The sequence below is a fragment of the Grampus griseus genome (assembly GCF_964374135.1).
Source record: "Grampus griseus genome assembly, chromosome: 7".
In the NCBI taxonomy this organism is placed as follows: domain Eukaryota; kingdom Metazoa; phylum Chordata; class Mammalia; order Artiodactyla; family Delphinidae; genus Grampus; species Grampus griseus.
Genome location: NC_139001.1, coordinates 13,799,101 through 13,819,634, shown reverse-complemented (window position 1 = coordinate 13,819,634; position 20,534 = coordinate 13,799,101). Strand labels below are relative to the sequence as shown.

The window sequence follows — 20,534 nt, the reverse complement described above, 5'->3', positions numbered from 1 at the left end:
ATTAGATGCCTTACTACAAATTTGGATAATACTAATTTCGGTCAGAAGATAGTAACTTTGCTTTTCTTAGGAGTACTGCAAAACACCTTTGCAGCCAAGCCTAAGAGGGGGAATTTTTTTTAAAGTGATACTATAAACATAGTACTGTAACATCTTACGGAAAAATCTGAACGAACTTTTTGGCCAACCCAATATGTATAGACTTTCTTACTTTAAGGGCATTCCCCTCCCACCCCACCCCCTTCATTCCGATGTAGAAGTTGCAACAGGCTTTTGACAGAGTCTATTTCATAGTTACACACACTGGTTGCCTATTGCTAGAGCTACACACTGGAACAAAATGCAGATTTCATCCTTCTCCTCACTTGATTCCATGCCCTTTAGGTAAGTTTTGTCTCTTTCTGCTTACAACTGCATTCCATTAAAAAAAAATCAGTCTAGTGGTTATTTTTTTTAATACAGAGGATAGCATCATGTAGGAAATAAAAGATTAATTCTATATTGTTATCTGACATCAGTTCTATAAACTTACTATAAACAAAATACACATATACCACATACAGTGATATGCACAGCTAATATTACCAATTTTTCTCTTGTGCAGGTTCTACACAGGTTTCACAGTATCAAATTCTCCAAAGAACACTTTCTAAAAAAAAATCAACACAAACTTTCACCATAATACTCACCAAGAAAATCACCTTTCAGATGCAAATTCAGTTCATAAAGTTTTGCCCACCATCTGCCAAAACAACTGGGGACACATTAACACTAATTAGAGAAGCACAGGTTTTGGAATCACACAGACCTGTGCCCAAATTCCTGTACCCCATTATCTCCAAGTGGGATTATGAATTTTTATATCACTAGTCTGAGTGAGTTTTTTCCATGGGATGTTGTGAGTCAAGAGGGCTTTAAAATCAGCATTTAATACCATCTGGAACAACCCAGCAGTTGGTCTACACTTCCCACTTTTTACCTAGTTAAAAACCAAACATCAAGTGATTTCCATTTACAAAAGTAAAAAAAATATAATCCTTACTCCATGAATACTGTCGTACTCCTGATAATGCAGTACAAATTTTAATTTATGAAGTTCAATTTTTTTAAGACTTTCTTCCAAATCACTTCGTGATCGTTAAGCACATTCATCTGAGATTTACTGAGTGCCTACACCCACCACATGCCAGACATTGTGTTGAGGCATTTATTCAAGAATCACAACTGTAGAAAGAATTTTAAGACTTAGAATTTATTTTTCCCACACTGCAAAAAGTCCTAAAGTTTCGTGTATTATTTGAACTGTACTTTACCTGAATACTGAACTTCGACAATTTCATTGTGACTAAAATGTTCCTAAGATTACTTTGAGCTCCTCACACACAGTTATCTTGGCATGGCTTACTGGAGGTTCACCTTAGACCCTAATACTAAGGATCAAATCACTTAAATGACCCATTTACAAATTTGCTATTTCTGAAATTATTAAATGGGCTTTCAAGTTAATTCTAGCTATTCATGTTTCCCTAAGTTAGCTTCATGACCAATCTCTGTATCATTACTTGTTAAATTCAGTCATTCTTAGGTCTTCTCTTACTTCTGGCTAAATAATATGGTATAGAAAAGGCATGCAGTAAGTAAAATGTTTCTTAAAACCCAAGATTTGAATTTAAATAAAGCATCTCTCTATGTTACCCATTAAAGTATGTAAGACATTCACTAAGACTCCAGAATAGCGGCCTTTACCTTCCCTGTATCCCTTCCTACTAAAAACTGTGATCAGCAAGTAGTATAAAGGCAATAAAATTGTCTTAAGTTCCATACTGAGATGCTTCACGTTCCATATTGAGATGCTTTGTGTATTATCTTTAACTTTAGCTTGCCATAAGTTCTTTTTCATGTGAATGAGATACAAACTAAATGATAAATTTATAAATAGAAAATGATGCCAACCTGCAATATGGAAGATAAGCTAGGAGCCAGACATATGATCAAACCTAGGTCCAGCTCCTGGCTCTGCCATTTCCTAGTAGCAACCTTGGGCAACGCTGGTATAATTAACAGTTCTCATCTCACAGAGCCCATGTGATGACTAAATGAAACACATATAAAAAGCACTCAGAAATAGTGTCTGGCACATGATAATAAGTACGTATGTTGTTACTGTTTAACATTTCTAATGTTTCTGCTTTTGGGAATATAAATGTTATTTTGCTAACCTGAAATGTTTTAACATTCTTATCAAGAGTACAAAACACTTATTGACTGACTATATGCACCATATAGAATACACGATCTACAATTTTGATAGGTGACAGCTTTCCTCCCCAGACTGAAACAATCTAATAGTATTCATCAGATACCATGTGAAAAACAAGGCTATAAAAACTGAGTCTTAAGTTACAGTAGGCAGGCAAAGATATAACCCTCTAATACTTATTCAAAATGAGTATTTAAAACTGTAAACAAAAAAAAAAAAACCTCAGCATTATCTGGATTTAACACACTGCAGTTATTTTCCAAAATTAGGAACTAAATATTTAGAAGCCTGAGATCATGCCAACTAGTCTCCTAGGGATGGAGGCATAATTGTAAGATCACTTAGTTGCCACCTAAGCCTTTCTTGCTACCCAACATACACACTGAGGGATGGAACATCAACAGTGCTTCACTATGACAAGTTCTTTGTCAAGAAAGTGTACTAGCATCTTGGAGTTTGGGGGTGGTACATGTCTATATTTACAGTGCTACACACGTGATTCTAACACATCCTTTAGCAAGACATGCACCCCTTCCCATCCCCTTTTAAAACTCATTGACATAAAGAACCTTGCAATCACAACCACAGTTTATTTTGTGAGGCTGTGTGTTCCCTAACTGCAATGAATTTTCAATCTTTAAATAATATAACTATATATCAATTCAAAATAAACACTGTCCTGAATTCAAAAATGATAGCAGAGAATTACAATTTAACAAGTGAACAAAGAGTACATCATTTTTGCAGTTGGAAAACTATGCATCCATCCTCCTTAAAATTCTTCAAGCAAATCACCAAAATCTATTCACATCAACAGGATTAAATGAATGGTTAGGATGCATTATTCTTTTGAGATTAAGACATTAAAAAATGAAGAAAAACGGCATGAATGATCTCTTGCTGAAAAGAAAGCAAGGTCAAAATGTATCACTACGAGCTTAACGAGCTAAAATAAAATGCACTAAATGCGCTAAAACATATAAAACATGTTAGGTGATCCAATTTTCTTTTTCAATGCAGCATCATTCTGCGACCACTCGACTCAACTGCAATTGACTGAAATGCAACTGAATGCAAATGGTTGCCTTCGCCCACCATACAACTGCAATTCAGAAATGTTTTAATACATTTACAAGCATTTAGAAGCATAAATATCAAACCTGTTCTCCAAAACTAACAAGTATGTCTCTGAATTCTAAATGTGATTTGTACATCCACACTTGAGACAATGACATAAATTTAACTTGACTGATTTTTAATAGTTCAAACCAGCACTTAAATTTTTGTTTTAATGTCTCAGACTTCAAATGGAAGTTTTTACATCTTTCATATTTATTTACTTGACAATCTGAGTGTTCTATTTCCCAAAGTGTTATATATATACCAATTAAATGATATATACAACACTTTGGGAAACAGAACACTCAGATTGTCAAGTTAATAAAAAAATTATGAAACGTGAAAGAACCAGTATTTTCCTGTAGGTAAACACCCTGTCATTAAAGAAATTCCAATTGTGTAAAATCAGAAAGGGAAACCCTTCGGCTTTCCTTGTTACACCTGACCTACTATCACTCAAGTATGGAGAAAGTATCCTGAGAATAATGTTCATGATAGTTTTCATTTGTATCTTAATTGCATCATGTAAAAGTGGAAAACATAGAGATTAAGAGCGTAAGACTTATAATTCTACAGGACAGATGGAGACAAAATTAAATGCAGGAAGAGCATATTTGCAAGTTAAAGGAAAATTATAACCCAAGACGCATGGGGAAAAATATTTATGTGGAGTTTTTAATCCATATTAGAATTCAGTTGTAACTTGACCATAAATTTAAAACAGATACCATCTTCTGAGACATACATTCTAATAAATGTATCAACAGTATCATAGTCAGTTGGTTACTTGAACTCATTAGTAACATGTCATTTTTCTATCAACAGAAATCTATAGTGGTTTGCCCCAATTACATATCTGAAACATTGTCTTATGAAAACAAAATTAAATAAAACTGAAGATAAAAATACTCTGAAGTTAAAATAAAGCAAACTATAATCCTCGGCAGATCAATCAGGTAAAAAATATTGGTGAAAGTTGGAAGCACAGGATAACTGACATGAATCTTCAGCACAAAGCACATCTTTTGAAAACATGAAACGATGACTCTTTGGAGGACAACAGCTAAGAATGATCCAAGAATCATCAGGTTTGAAAAATATTGCTTAATCACTTTCCAAAACGCAGCTGCAAGAACTAAAGATCTTATTAAAAAATATTAAGGTAATCATATTTATTGCATCTTTAGAATGCATTTTGAAACAGAAAATTAACAGTGCATCCCAGCTTCACCAAAATATATATTTAAGAGAGGGTGAACCTAAGATATTTAGAAACAAAGTGTAGACTGTATGTGCTTTTCAGAGGGGCTGAATTAAATACAACCAGCTGCCAACTTTGTGCTCTGACACACCTGAATTAGTGAGTATGTGTATACTAAATTCATTTATTTTTGTCTACAATAAAATGAAATAAAAACACTGCCCTATACAATCCACTATTAGCAGTGAGTACAACAGCAAAAAATTATTGTACAATTTATACATACTAAAATATTTTCTTTCTCTAGAGATAATGCAGAACAAAACCTAATCATTGTAAGAATTTGCGACATCTCAAATTACAGTAGGGAAAAATCAAACCAGGGTGTATACTGAGCCCAAAACAAAGGTTCCTGGTCATTAGGCTATTAAATTAGTAAGTGCAAGTGGTAGAATAAAGCATGCTCAAATTTTATGCTTGGGTCTCTGTATATTTATCAAACCTTTAAATTAAACAAGACGAGCTAAAGAAATGCCTTAAGCAGAGCGAGATGGGAATTGTGTCATTTCCTTTACCATTTTTGTTACCCAACTTATACAATGCGCAAAGTGCTAAGCAACACTACAAAAACACATTTACATGAACACTGAAGACCTGGGGAAATGAAATCCAACAATTTTATTTTAATGAGCTGTATTTTCTAAATTTTGTTTTATTTTTTCCTGTTTTCATACAGTATTGAAAACAAAACGCGGCACATTCACATTTTCCCGAGGAACTGTAAAGATGATCTCTACAGGGATAAACGTTGTAAAGCCTGAAGCTCAATCAACTGATGTTGAAAACTCTCAAAGGGAGTAAAGGCTTGATCTGAATGGTCTAAAACATGTACTGTAATTTAATAGAAGAGATGGTCGTCTTAATATTTAATGATTTAAAAGAACTTCCCAGTCCATGCGAAGAGTACAGTCCAATAATAAATCAAGTTTCTGAATGCATTTTATGCTACATATGTGTATACTTTGCGATCCTCAGGTGTTCGTGCCAAATATTCTCTCTCAATGAGTCCTTCGATACGTTTTTTAATAACAACTGGACTTGGTAAGAATCGAGCCTTCAACTGCTGAGTTACCTAAAAGAGAAGGTTAAAAAAAAACAACACTAATTCCTACCAGAAAATTAAAAAACAAAAACAAAAAACATTTCTATATAAACACACAAAAATTCTTATTTTTGAGTAGAACTGATACGTCATTTTAAGACTCAGCTCAAACTTTACTAATTTGATTATGAACATTAAAAATACAGAAAATTAAAAAGGATTCTATTTGAAAATGTAATGTATGGCTAGAACATACCTCCTCACATCAGAATGTGAATGCTAAAGTGGATTAATAGACGAATTAGTTGAAATATACTAGTATGAATTTATACCACCGTATAGTTTAACCCATTTTGAAGCTATAATCTAATGACTTCTGGGTTACTCTCCCAATTCACAGAATTTGGGTAGCATAACGTGTTTAAAAGCACAAACTCGGGACTCAGACTTGCCTGGATTCAAATCCCAACTCTACGACTTACTAGCTCTGGGCCCTTGGGAAAGTTACTTAACCTCATGAAGTTGTTGTGTATATTAAATGAGTTAACAGATGTGATGCTTTAGAATAATGCCCAGTCCACAGTTAAGTGCTACTGTTGGTATTCTTTTCTCCAACAGCTGTCGGGATTCTAGGTATTGTGACATCGGTAATAATACAACAGGAACTACAGCAGTAGCCGAAATCTGACTATGCACTATGTATCAGTCAGTTTTGTTTATATTTATTTATTTAATGCTCTTAACCCTGCAAAGTAGGTTGTCTCGTTTTACAAATGAGGAAAATAAGCCAGAAAGGAAAAATGATATGAACAAGTAGTAAATAGAGCCAGAAGAGATGAGAATCTACATCCTCCTGCCCCTGAAGCCCATGCTTTTCTCACTAATCCAGTTAGTGATCTTGCAGATCACTCATCTAGCCATAAGCCAGCTTCTCTTTTACTCGTGTTGGATCAGTTCATTTCGAAGGCTGCAATGGATTATTAACTCTTCAAAATCAGAAACGTCAGCACTTCACTCCCCAACTAAAATCCATCACTCTTCTAATATTATCACTCCAGTATCAACAAATTTGTTCTCAACCCACTTGAGACCCTCAATCAATCCTCTGGCCCTTTCTTCTAAGCTATCAATAACTTCTTTGTCTGACCTCACCTCTTTCCTTCATAAAAGATCACCTGAGCTGCACCCCCAACAGTACCTTCAACTCCCTGACTCCTTTGGTTCTGTTCCATAAGCACCCATTCTACATTTACTACATCACCCGAAATCCACTACTCGGTTCTTTGAGTAAAGTTGTCGTTTTTACACCTTTTGTGTAGACCTGGGGTCCACAGGCAAATACAGCCCGCTGCCTGTTGTAATCCCTCCTGGAACACAGCACACTCACTTGTTATCTACGGGTGCTTTCATGCTGCAACTGGCCATTTAAAAAAAGGTTGCCAATCTCTGGTTTAGGCTGATAACACAAATTTACAGCATTCAAGGTCAGCAAGTTCTCAAGCACCATAACCTCACATCCTGTTTTACATAAGAAAAGAGGCCATTTCAGTTTGAAATTCCTCAAACTCCCACAACCTTACATTTATCCATTTATCCATTTGTCCATGCTTGTTTCCATGCTTCATTCCAACCACCCCTGCACCCAGCCCTGGGTTCTCGGGAAAGGTATTTGGTAGCATCCCTGTTAACACATCTACCACCTACCTGTGTTCTCTATACAACCCTCTCGCTTTTCTTTTTCTAGACTTGAGTACATCAAGTAACCCCTCATCTCATTTTTCTTCCCTTTTGTTTTTAAGCATCTCTTCTTATCCTTAGAATATAAATATAACTCAATGTCTTCTCATCTAGAAAAACAGTACCCAGAAGCCCTCAACTAAACACTTAATCCTCTAGTATTGCTCTCTGTGCCCTTCCCACGAGCCAACACCTCAAAGGAGAAACCACTCACTTGGTGGTTTCACCTCCATTTACTTCTCAAGGAACTGCCATCAAATGTCTATTCTTACCAGTCCAATGAAAACGGGAAAACTAACCAGTCACCTAATTGCCAACATGTCTTAAACGTTTACTTGTTTTGGTTTTTTAATGATTTTTTAAATTACTGACTGACCACTCACCTATAATTCTCTTCCTCTGCCATGTGATACGAAGTCAACTTATAAAAAGTGGTATTAGCTGACCCGTGGAACACAGCAGCACACTGCCCCTCCCTTTTCAGTTAAAGAAACCAGCCTCTACCTGGCCAAGCAAGCAAGGGCCTCAGAGTCGTCCTCCACTCCTCCCTCTCATTTCCCACGATCAGTCAATAAATGCTGTCAATTTCACTTCCTATGTGTCTTCATTCAGCTATCTTCAACCAATACTTTATTCAGCCCTAATCACCTTGTTCCTCACTATTCCAATGGCTTCACAATGGTCTTCCCCTCCTTAGTTTCCTAACTTTTACTCAATAAATAAGCCATTAATTTTTAGAAGTATAGGTAGTTTGTTTTACATCAAAGTACTAAATAGCAGTGAAAAGCTTTTTCTTTATTCTTCATGTGACAATATTCTATTATTATCTTCATTACAAACATATTACTTCTTAAAGTGTGCACATATTTTGACGCATTGCTATGTTTAACTATCAAGCAAGTACCATGCTTTTAATAATGTGTTATTTGACTACGGTTTTCTAATTTTAAGACTGTATTTTAAATTAGCTGAATACAGTACTTTCCTAAATTTAAACAGTTAAAGTAATTTTGTCTTTTCTACATTAATCCAGTCTGGAAGTGTCCTCACCTCTGCTACTAACACATTGTGCTGCATCTTCTTCCTAGATTTCATTATCCGCACTATAGCAGCTTCTATCTCATGTTTTCTGTCGTCATCTACTTTCTGCCTTGTTTCTTTCCTTTCTGGGTCAGATTCACCTTGTTTGGCAGCAACTAAAAGAGAAATAAAGACATTTACCATGTGATTATGATGTAAATTTCAAAAGTAAGGAAAAATGTTTGTAAGCAAACTTAATATAATTTACTATTATCAAGAGAGAAATCAATGTCAACCTCTGAATATACACCACACATATACTTATTAAACACTCAAAAAGTGCCTAATTCAACGTTTACTTTAATAAATATTTAAATAATTAACAAGCAGTGATATAAAAATTCTTCAATTCTATATTATTCTTTTTAAATATTAGGAGTTTAATTTTACAGAGATGATAAAACCAATTTTATTTTTATAGAATTCAATGACTCCTTTCCTAGAAGAAAAACACTAGCTGGATATATTTAGCAGTAAAATTATCAGTAAATAGTTTTCATTGCTTGTAACTTCCAGAGGTTAACTAGTATTTTACCACCATGACTCCAAGTTAAACCTCACCAAAAGTACCTCAAACAGAAGAAATGTGGGGACTTTAAGAGGAGGAAAGAACAGGTATTGCCAAGATTTAGTTAACTAAATAAAAAATTTAAAGTACCACTAGAATGTCACTTAACTCCGTAACAATTCTTTTGTACCTCTCATCAATTATTCAACAATTTCTTAACATGTATCTTGGTAATTATTAAATGTCATAATCTCAATATGACTAATGCAAACTATATTCCACTCTTTAGAAGTTTTACTGTTATTCCCTATAGTCTTCAAGGCAACTGCTACAGAAATAAGTATAAAAGTCCCTTTCTCTTATAACTTTGCTCTAATTGAAGCAGCAGAGAAAGATTTTTTTTGTTTATTTGGTCATCAATAGGAGATAGATGTGAAGTTTCTGGAGGGAGAAATTGTAAAATTACAAAGAACCATATGCAACATTGCTGACTTAGGCCTGGGCACAACCAGGAGATAGCAGACTGTACAATTTAGAAGATCATTTTGGTGTGCATATTCATTTAGCTGTTTCTAATTAGAATCCCTTGGTTAAGAATTCTGCTTCAGTATCTTCTCCCAAGTTAATCAACACCTTAATAAAGAAGAGTAAAATTAGAATAAAATGCTCAACTAAAGAAGAAAAATGCTTTTCTTCAAAAATTCAATGTCATAAGGGGAAAAAAAAGATAGAGGCACTGGATTAGATTGAATAGAACTAAAGAAACATTAAAATCAATGTAATGTGGAACCCTTGACTGAATCCTGGATCCAAAAAATAAGATATGAAAGGCATTTTTGAGATAACTGTGGACATGTAAATATGGGTGATATATAGATGTTTGGAATTAATTTTTTGGGGTGTGATACAGTATTACAATTATGTGGTAAAATCTTAATTCTGAGATAGGTATATGCTCAAGTATTTAAGTGGGAAGTGTTATAACGCTGGCAAATTAAGTTAAAATGATGTAGGAAAGGAGGCGGAGTCAAGATGGCGGTGTGGAAAGATGCGGAGTTAGCGTCTCCCCACAACTAGGGCACCTGCCGGCTGCTGGTGGGGGACTCTCATGCCCAAGGAGACGGGAGGAACTGCAAAGTGAACCGGTAGGACACAGGGTGACTGAGGGGGGGAGGAGAAGTGGAGGCCAGACAGGATTGGCACCCCTGAGGCCGGGTAGGTCAGAAGACACGGGCAGGAGGGACTCACCAGGAAGAGTGGGAGAGGAGCCTGCTGAGTTCCCAGGCCAGTCCCCTGCCCCCCAAAGTCCCCTCCAGGCCACGTAGGTCCTTGGGGGCACAGGAGGGAAGCCCAGGAGATCAGGAGGGGCCCTCCCAGACCAGAGGCGCAGGAGAGGAAAGGAGGACATTTGCCCCACCACTTGAGCCCAGGAAGCCTGCTGAGCCCCTAGGTGAGGTCCCCTGCCCTCTGAGACCAGGTGTGGGGGGCAAGCCTGGGCCCCTTCTGTTCCTTGAGCCTAAGCTCCACCCCCCACAGCCCCCAGGGCCTTTTCCAGCCCTGTGGGTCCTGAGCATAGGCCCTGCCCACCACCCAAACCTCGCTCTTGCTTAAGCAACCCCTCCACAGCCAAGGCCCCTATCCCTTTTCCTTTTATCTCACCACTGGACCGACAGAGAACCTCAGACCCCAGGGAATATTCATCAGAGTGAGGACCACAGAGGTCCTCAGCTCAGCATGAAGACCCAGCTCTACCCAATAAGCCTACAAACTCCAGTGCTGGAAGCCTCAGGACAAACCAGTAAGGTAGGAACACAATCCCCTCATTAAAAAAAAAAAAAAAAAGAGACAGCAAAAAACATGTCACGGATGAAGGAGTAAGGTAAAAACCTAATGGGCCAAATAAATTAAGAGGAAATAGGCAACCTACCTGAAAAAGAATTCAGAATAATGACAGTAAAGATGATCCAGAATCTCAGAAATAGAATGAAGGTACAGATTGAGAACATACAAGAAATGTTTAACAAAGATCTAGAAGAACTAAAGAACAGAGATGAACGTAATAACTGAAATGAAAATTACACTAGAAGGAAACAATTACAGAATAACTGAGGCAGAAGAACAAATCAGTGAGCTGGAAGTCAAAATGGTGGAAGTAACTGCCGAGGAGCAGAATAAAGAAAAAAGAATGAAAAGAATTGAAGACAATCTCGGAGACCTCTGGGACAACACGAAACTCACCAATATTCGAATTAGAGGGGTCCCAGAAGAAGAAAAGAAAAAGAAACGGTCTGAGAAAATATTTGAAGAGATTATAATTGAAAACTTCCCTAACACGGGAAAGGAAATAGTCACCCAAGTCCAGGAAGCACAGAGTCCCATACAGGATAAACCGGAGGAAAAACACACCAAGACACGTAATCATCAAAGTAAAAAAAATTAAATTCAAAGAAAAACTATTAAAAGCAGCAAGGGAAAAAACAAGAAATGACATACAAAAGAATCCCCATAAGGTTATCAGCTGATTTTTCAGTGGAAACTCTGCAGGCCAGAAGGGAGTGGCAGGATACACTTAAAGTGATGAAAGAGAAAAACCTACAACCAAGATTACTCTACCCAGCAAGGAGGTCATTAAGATTCGATGGAGAGGGCTTCCCTGGTGGCACAGTGGTTGGGAGTCCACCTGCCGATGCAGGGGACGCGGGTTTGTGTCCCAGTCCGGGAGGATCCCACATGCCGTGGAGCGGCTGGGCCTGTGGGCGATGGCCGCTGGGCCTGCGCGTCCGGAGCCTGTGCTCCACAATGGGAGAAGCCACAACAGTGAGAGGCCCGCGTACCACCAAAAAAAAAAAAAGATTCAGTGGAGAAGTCAAAAGCTTTTCAGACAAGCAAAAACTAAGAGAATTCATCACCACCAAACCAGCTTTACAACAAACGCTCAAGAAACTTTGCTAAGGGGGAAACACAAGAGAAGAAAAAGACCCACAAAGACAAACCCAAACAATTAAGAAAATGGTAATAGGAACATACATATTGATTATTACCTTCAACGTGAATGGATTAAATGCTCCAACCAAAAGACACAGACTTGCTGAATGGATACAAAAATAAGTCTCATATATATGCTGTCTAGAAGAGACCCATTTCAGACCTACGGACACATACAGACTGAAACTGAAGGGATGGAAAAAAGATATTCCATGCAAATGGAAAGAAAGCTGAAGTAGCAATACTCGTATCAGATAAAATAGACTTTAAAATAAACACTGTTACAAGAGATAAGGAGGGACACTATATAATGATCACAGGATCAATCCAAGAAGAAGATACAACAATTATAAATGTTTAGGCACCAACACAGCAGCACCTCAATACATAAGGCAAATGCTAACAACCATGAAAGGAGAAACTGACAGAAACACAATAATAGTAGGGGACTTTAACACCCCACTTACACCAATGGACAGATCATCCAAACAGAGAATAAATAAGGAAACACAACCTTTAAATGACACAAGAGACCAGATAGATCTAATTGATATTTATAGAACATTCTACCCAAAAGTGGCAGAATACACTTTCTTCTCAAGTGCACATGGAACACTCTCCAGGATAGATCACATCTTGGGTCACAAATCAAGCCTTGAAAAACTTAAGAATATTGAAATTGTATCAAGCATCTTTTCTGACCACAATGCTATGAGACTAGAAATCAATTACAGGAAAAAACCTGTAAAAAACAAATACATGGAGACTAAACAGTGCTCTACTATACGACCAAGAGATTGAAGAAATCAAAGAGGAGATCAAAAAATACCTAAAACAAATGACAATGAAAACACGACGACCCCAAAACCTATGGGATTCAGCAAAAGCAGTTCTAAGAGGGAAGTTTATAGCAATAGAATCTCACCTCAAGAAACAAGAAAAATCTCAAATAAACAATCTAACCCTACACTTAAAACAACTAGAGAAAGAAGAACAAAGAAAACCTAAAATCAGTAGAAGGAAAGAAATCATAAAGATCAAAGCAGAAATAAATGAAATACAAACAAAGAAAACAACAGCAAAGATCAATAAAAGTAAAAGCTGGTTCATTGAGAAGATAAACAAAATTGATAAACCTTTAGCCAAACTCATCAAAAAAAAAGGGAGAGGACACAAATCAATAAAATTAGGAATGAAAGAGGAGAAATCACAACTGACACTGCAGAAATACAAAGAATTATAAGAGACTACTACCAACAACTATATGCCAATAAAATGGACAACCACGAAAAAATGGTCAAATTCTTGGAAAGGTACAATTTTCCAAGACTGAACCAGAAAGAATTAGAAAATATAAACAGATATATCACAAGTAATGAAATTGAAACCATAATTAAAAATCTTCCAACAAACAGAAGTCCAGGACCAGATGGCTTCACAGGCGAATTCTATCAAACATTTAGAGAAGAGCTAACACCCATCCTTCTCAAACTCTTCCAAAAAACTACACAGGGAGAAACACTCCCAAATTTATTCTACAAAGCCACCATCATCTTGATACCAAAACCAGAAAAAGATATCACAAAAAAAGAAAATTAAAGACCAATATCACTGATGAACACAGACGGAACAAACCTCAAGAAAATACTAGCAAACAGAATCGAAAAGCACATTAAAAGGACCATACACCATGATCAATGATTGGGAATTATCCCTGGGAATTATCCCAGGGATGCAAGGATTCTTCAATATATGCAATCTATCAATGTGATACACCACATTAGCAAATTAAGGAATAAGAACCATATGATCATCTCAATAGATGCAGAAAAAGCTTCTGACAAAATTCAACACCCATTTATGATAAAAACTCCAGAAAATGAGCATAGAGGGTACCTACCTCAACATAATCAAGGCCATATATGACAAACCCACAGCAAGCATCATACTCAATCATGAAAAACTGAAAGCATTTCCACTAAGATCAGGAACAAGACAAGGATGTTCACTCTCGCCACTATTATTCAACATAGTTTTGGAAGTCCTAGCCATAGCAATCAGAGAAGAAAAAGAAATAAAAGGAATACAAATTGGAAAAGAAGAAGTAAAACTGTCACTGTTTGCCAATGACATGATATTATATGTAGAAAATCCTAAAGATGCCACCAGAAAACTACTAGAACTAATCAATGAATTTGGTAAGGTTGCAGGATACAAAATTAATGCACAGAAATCTCTGGCATTCCTCTACACCAACAATGAAAAATCAGAAAGAGAAATAAAGGAAACACTCCCATTTGCCACTGCAACAAAAAGAATAAAATACCTAGGAATAAACCTGCCTAAGGAGGCAAAAGACTTGTACTCAGAAAACTATAAAACACTGATGAAAGAAATCAAAGATGACATAAACAGATGGAGAAATATATCATGTTCTTGGGTTGGAAGAATCAATACTGTGAAAATGACTATACTACCCAAAGCAATCTACAGATTCAATGCAATCCCTATCAAACTACCAATGGCATTCTTCACAGAATTAGAACAAAAAATTTTACAATTCGTATGGAAACATAAAAGACCCCGAATAGCCAAAGCATCTTGAGAAAGAAAAACAGAGTTGGAGGTATCAGGCTCCCCGACTTCAAACTACACCACAAAGCTACAGTAATCAAGACAGTACGGCAGTGGCACAAAAACAGAAATACAGAGCAATGGTACGGGACAGAATGCCCAGAGATTAACCCACGCACATATGGTCAACTAATTTACGACAAAGGAGGCAAGAACATACAATGGAGAAAAGACAGCCTCTTCAATAAGTGGTGCTGGGAAAACTGGACAGCTACATGTAAAAGAATGAAATTAGAACCCTCCCTAACACCATACACAAAAATAAACTCCAAATGGGTTAAAGAATTAAATGTAAGACCAGACACTATAAAACTCTTAGGGGAAAACATAGGAAGAACACCCTTTGACATAAACCACAGCAAAATCTTTTTTGACCTACCTTCTAGAGTAAGGGAAATAAAAGCAAAAATAAACAAATGGGACTTAATTAAACCTAAAAGCTTTTGCACAGCAAAGGAAACCATAAACAAGACAAAAAGACAACCCTCAGAATGCGAGAAAATATTTGCAAATGAAACAACAAAGGATTAATCTCCAAAATATACAAACAGCTCATGGAACTCAATATAAAAAAAACAAACAATCCAGTTTAAAAATGGGTGGAAGACCCAAATAGACATTTCACAAACGAAGACACACAGATGGCCAAGAGGCACATGAAAAGATGCTCAGTATCACTAATTATTAGGGAAATGCAAATCAAAGCTACAATGAGGTATCACCTCATGTTGGTCAGAATGGCCGTTATCAAAAAATCTAGAAATAATAAATGCTGGAAAGGGTGTGGTGAAAAGGGAACTCTCCTGCACTGTTGGTGGGAATGTAAACTGATACAACCACTATGGAAAACAGTATGGAGGTTCCTTAAAAAACTAAAACTAGAATTACCATATGACCCAACAATCCCACTACTGGGCATATACGCTGAGAAAACCATAATTCAAAAAGAGACATGTACCACAATGTTCACTGCAGCACTATTTACAATAGCCAGGACATGGAACCAACCTATATGTCCAATGACAGATGAATGGATAAAGAAGATGTGGCACTTATATACAATGGAATATTACTCAGCCATAAAAAGAAAACTGGAGTTATTTGTAGTGAGGTGGATGGACCCAGAGTCTGTCACACAGAGTGAAGTAAATCAGAAAGAGAAAAACAAATATATATTAACACATATATGTGGAATCTAAAAAAAAGAGGTAGACATAGAAAATGGACTTGAGGACATGGGGTGGGAGGGCGAAACTGGGGCGAAGTGAGAGTAGCATTGACATACATACACTACCGAATGTAAAATAGTTGGCTGATGGAAAGCAGCTGCATAGAACAGGGAGATGGGCTTGGTGCTTTGCAATGACCTAGAGACGTGGGATAGAGAGGATGGCAGGGTGGCTCAAAAGGGAGGGGATATGGGGACATGGCTAATTCACTTTCTTGTGCAACAGAAACTAACACAGTATTGTAAAGCAATTATACTCAAATAAAGAACTATTTAAAAAAATATTTTAAAAAATGCTGTAGGAAATATATACATATATGAAGGGAGAGAGGGAGAGCACAAGGGTGGAAATAAGGGTGCTTGAGCAAATGTGGCAAAGTCTTAACGATTATCTATTAGAGCATTTTTCACTTTTCCTGCAGATGTGAAAATATATAAAATAAAATGGTGGAGGGAAAAAAACTTTTTAACAATCCACTTGGTTCATCTAAATCTGGTCACCTAAATTAATATACTCCAAGATAAATGGGAAGATTGTGGTGATACACACTGAATTATGATGTTTTTAAAAATGTGAGGGCAGGAGCTCACTCCCAGAGCCTAGCACAATACTCTCTGCATTTAAGAAGAGCATAACAAGGGTATGTGCTGTGTAAGTGGGTACCTAAGTATCTAGATGTATTAGGAGGAAAGGGACAGAGAAGGTGAGTGCTGGTGGTGGGGAAGGCTGTCAACTATAGAAATCACTGTAAAATACAACGAATCTAATTCTTTTCAAAGGTTGTGTTATTTGAGTAAATGCTTTTCAGTTTTTGCTTGAATGTCTATTACTGACCACAGTAAAAAGCAGCATAAGTAGGTAAGATCAGCTTCTCTGAATATTTGATTACGAGCCTGAGTACTTTCTCAAAAAGGCAAACATGTATTTTGACAACTTTAAAAACACTATGTGGTCACAATACTTATCACCAGAGAGAAAATTTTAACTTCTACAAAATATCAGTAAGAGCCAAGATAATCTAAGCACCATTTCAAAATGAAAAACATTTTTCTTTACAGAATTTTACAGCTGAAAAGAACTTTAAAAGGTCATCGAGTCAAATTCTTCATCATGTATAACTATATTCCTATTTTAATCAGATCTAAAATACTATACACACACACTTAACACCAAAAATTAACAATCTATGAAGAAGACTATTTTTCTGATAATCACAATAATATCTGACAATATTTGCAGGACACGATGGAATCTTGCATTACAAAGACACTTATTTATTTAGGATAAAGCAGGGTGAGGCTGGGTATTTCAGATATGTATCACCATATATCCTCCAAATCTGAAATTCAAGTAAGTCCTGATATCCAAAACCCATTTCTGCCCAAAACTAGTCATATGTCTTGTACTGGGAGAAGAAGAAATTTTATTCCATGACCCTCCTTAGCACAGTTCTGTTTTATTTTTAATATACATGTGTCCCAAATATATGGATCAATTTTGGTGATGAAGATAAGATACAATGATAAGGTTTGCAATGATGGGACAAAGTAGTCAAGTCTGTAAAGAGAGACCACTCTGCTTTGAAAAGAATATCCAATTAGGGTCAAAAAGAAAAACAAAAGTATATTAAAATGTTCTTGAATCAATATATTCTGGCAATCAATTGTATATTTAACATTAAAATAATTTTAAAAAGACTATCTTTTATTAATATATAATGTAAAACCATTTTCAAATCAGAAAATTGTAGTCATTTAAAAAGTTAATCTTACGGTACAGACGTATTAGCTGTAATGGATAAACTAGCATTGGGAAGCTTACCTAATACTAGTTTTGAAACCAGGTAGCAAGCTACATTAGAGTTTTAAAAATCAGCAAAGGTAAAGTGCCTTTTTTCCTCCTTAAATGCATAGAAAATATACACCTTACATTGCTAAATATACAGTAAGTAGGACGTTTACCATCAACCTAAAAAAAAGCTGTACCAAAATCTGTTCACAACAGGGTCATCACTGGTTTTAAGTTAGAGAGAGAATATGGGTTTTAAAATTTTGAAACTTAGAAAGTATTTATCAAATATAAATAGTTGCATTTAAAGATTAAATTTTAAATAGGTAACTCCCAATTTTGAGAAATTTGTAAATGCTTTAAAATAGACATCAATGACTATCAGTTAACCAGTTAAAAACAATTATAAATACTAATATGTTCATAAAATTATATTTCACTTGTAGAAAACCATATGGAAATAAATACTTGTTCACATTATGAATGACTTTTTTAAATGCTTACTGTACTTGGATTCAACTGCATTTTGACAGGAATACATATCAATAAAAGTGCTTTATTTCTTAAGCCTATATGTCATGCAGCACCAGAAAAGCATTACTTTTTAAAAAATAGAAATCCAACAATTAAGAATTTTTTTAGAAAGAAGAAATATATATAATTTTTTTAGAGAGAAAAATATAATTCCAGATACCTGTTTGAATCTTGACTCTGTGTAGTTTGGATGTGAACTGATCATTAACTGTAAATATGTGACCATTTTCTATTTCCTTTGACTTGGGTTCCTTTGTGAGAACCCGCTGTGTTGGTTTACCACAGGCGAGGGACTGCAGGGCTCTAACAAGTTCTCTTTCAGGGATATCTGTCTCTTGTTGGATTTCCTGAAATTTCATCAGATTAACATAATTAGATTTTTTGAAAGATTAATTAGTAAGTAAAATTGACGAAGCAGTAATTAGAGAGGTAATTCCATTAAATAATTTACAACAAAGAACTTCCTGACTATTATGACTCTAAAATCTCACTTATTTGAATTAGAGAAAAAGGTAGTTCAAATTACAAAATACTGAGAAGACATGTACTTTTTGTTTCAGAGATATAAAGCGTAGTCTAAGAATGTCATCCAGCAGAGATTATTAAGGGACCTGCTTTAATATTTAGGTAAAAAACAAAGTGTTAATCAACATATGATTGCTAATTTTATAAATACTCTACAATCATCCTCTCAAGTTTATCCATACTACTCTTTTGCTTAGCAACTTCTTTCCTAGAAATAATCAAAGAGTGACCTAAGGTCTTCCATCATACTACCAAAATTTACAATCCAAGTTGACCATTTTTACTGCCTGTATAATCAAATTAAGAAAAAAATTTTTTAAATACTTGGTAATTAATACTAAATATGAAAAGCAACATGAAATATGTTTTGAAGTGCAGGTGATAATTTTTGCTACATTATTATGGTATGAATAAAATGTAATACTGAAAAAAAAAGCAGTTCAGGAAAGAGTGAATCTGTAACTTTTAAATTATATTCTTTTTTTTTTTTTTTTTTTGTGGTACGCGGGCCTCTCACTGTTGTGGCCTCTCCCGTGGCAGAGCACAGGCTCCGGACATGCAGGCCCAGCGGCCATGGCTCACAGGCCCAGCTGCTCCGCGGCATGTGGGATCTTCCCAGACCGGGGCACGAACCCGTGTCCCCTGCATCGGCAGGCGGACTCAACCACTGCGCCACCAGGGAAGCCCTCATTATATTCTTTTTATGTCAATGGGACAGTAAGAGAATTGTACATGTATATGATTTAGTCCCTTCACATCTACAGTACTGTATGGTGCAGCAAATCTTCGTATTAGGATACATCATTTCGATTCACATTGTATAAAGATGTTTTTTTCTCAAAAGGAGCTTAGGAAGAATGGGTATAAAGATGGTGTTATTCAGAGTATGTAACTGATCTGGAGAGAGTTGTTCTCCCTTTCACAAGTCTCTGAAGAACAGTTTAGGCTTTTCTAAAGGACTGTCAGGTAAGTGAAACTGAAAGAAATGTGACCTTTAGTGATGACGATGCATGTTCCCTTGCTTCAAATGATCTCAGCATGTCTACATACTTTAGACATATAAATGTTAATCCCACCATATTAAATAGGTGCTACTAATAATTAGAATGTTAACTGTAATTATTATGTACATGATAAAAGTGACTTATTTACATGTATTATTGTTTAACCATAGTCAAAGAACCGGAAATACCTTCTTAGGTGGTATTTTAACAACTACAGATCATTCCTAGAGGTAGCTACAGATCTTATTCAAATTACAACGGCGTTATATCCTAATAAACTCATAGTACTGAATAAGCTGAAAATGCATTTAATGCGTGTAACCTACTGAACATCCTAGCTGAGCCTAGCCTACCTTAAACATGCTCAGAACACATACCTTAGCCTATAGTTGGGCAAAATCATCTAACACAAAGCCTACTTTTTATAATGGTGTTGAATATCTCATGTAATTATTGAATATTGTACTGAAAGTAAAAATCAGAATGGTTGTATGGGTACAGAACGGTGATAAGTGTATCAGTTGTTTACTCTTGTGATCACCTAGCTGAGAGCTGCAGCTTGCTGATCCCAGCCTGGGAAAAGATCAAAATTCAAAGTACAGCCTCAACCGAATGCGTACTGCTTTGTGCCATCATAAAGTTGAAAAATCTTAAGTCAAACCACCATAAGTCAGGAAATGTCTGTACTGCAATTCAATGTTCATCCTTCTATACCATTTTTAAAAATACATCTACATACACACATATACACACACACACATATGAATACAAATACACATATACATGTATGTACATTAACATACTTACCTGTACACTAGTATCAGTGTT

The 20,534-nt window shown here is 35.9% G+C and overlaps 1 protein-coding gene across 2 annotated transcripts in view; it reads right to left on the bottom strand.

The window, feature by feature from the left end:
• Nucleotides 1-4,033: 4,033 nt before the first annotated feature.
• Nucleotides 4,034-20,534, bottom strand: part of CUL3 (cullin 3) — a 98,052-nt gene continuing 81,551 nt past the window's right edge. Inside the window, exons 14-16 of one of the 2 annotated variants that reach the window (XM_082658367.1) lie at nt 18,338-18,524; nt 8,470-8,615; nt 4,034-5,712 (exon numbers count right to left, since the gene is read on the bottom strand). In XM_082658367.1, the coding sequence (XP_082514493.1) occupies nt 5,581-5,712; nt 8,470-8,615; nt 18,338-18,524 (465 nt within the window). In that variant the 3' untranslated portion in view covers nt 4,034-5,580. Of the gene's footprint in view, nt 5,713-7,094; nt 7,201-8,469; nt 8,616-18,337; nt 18,525-20,534 lie in introns of those variants that run through there. The other variant, XM_082658368.1, reaches the window with a different exon arrangement.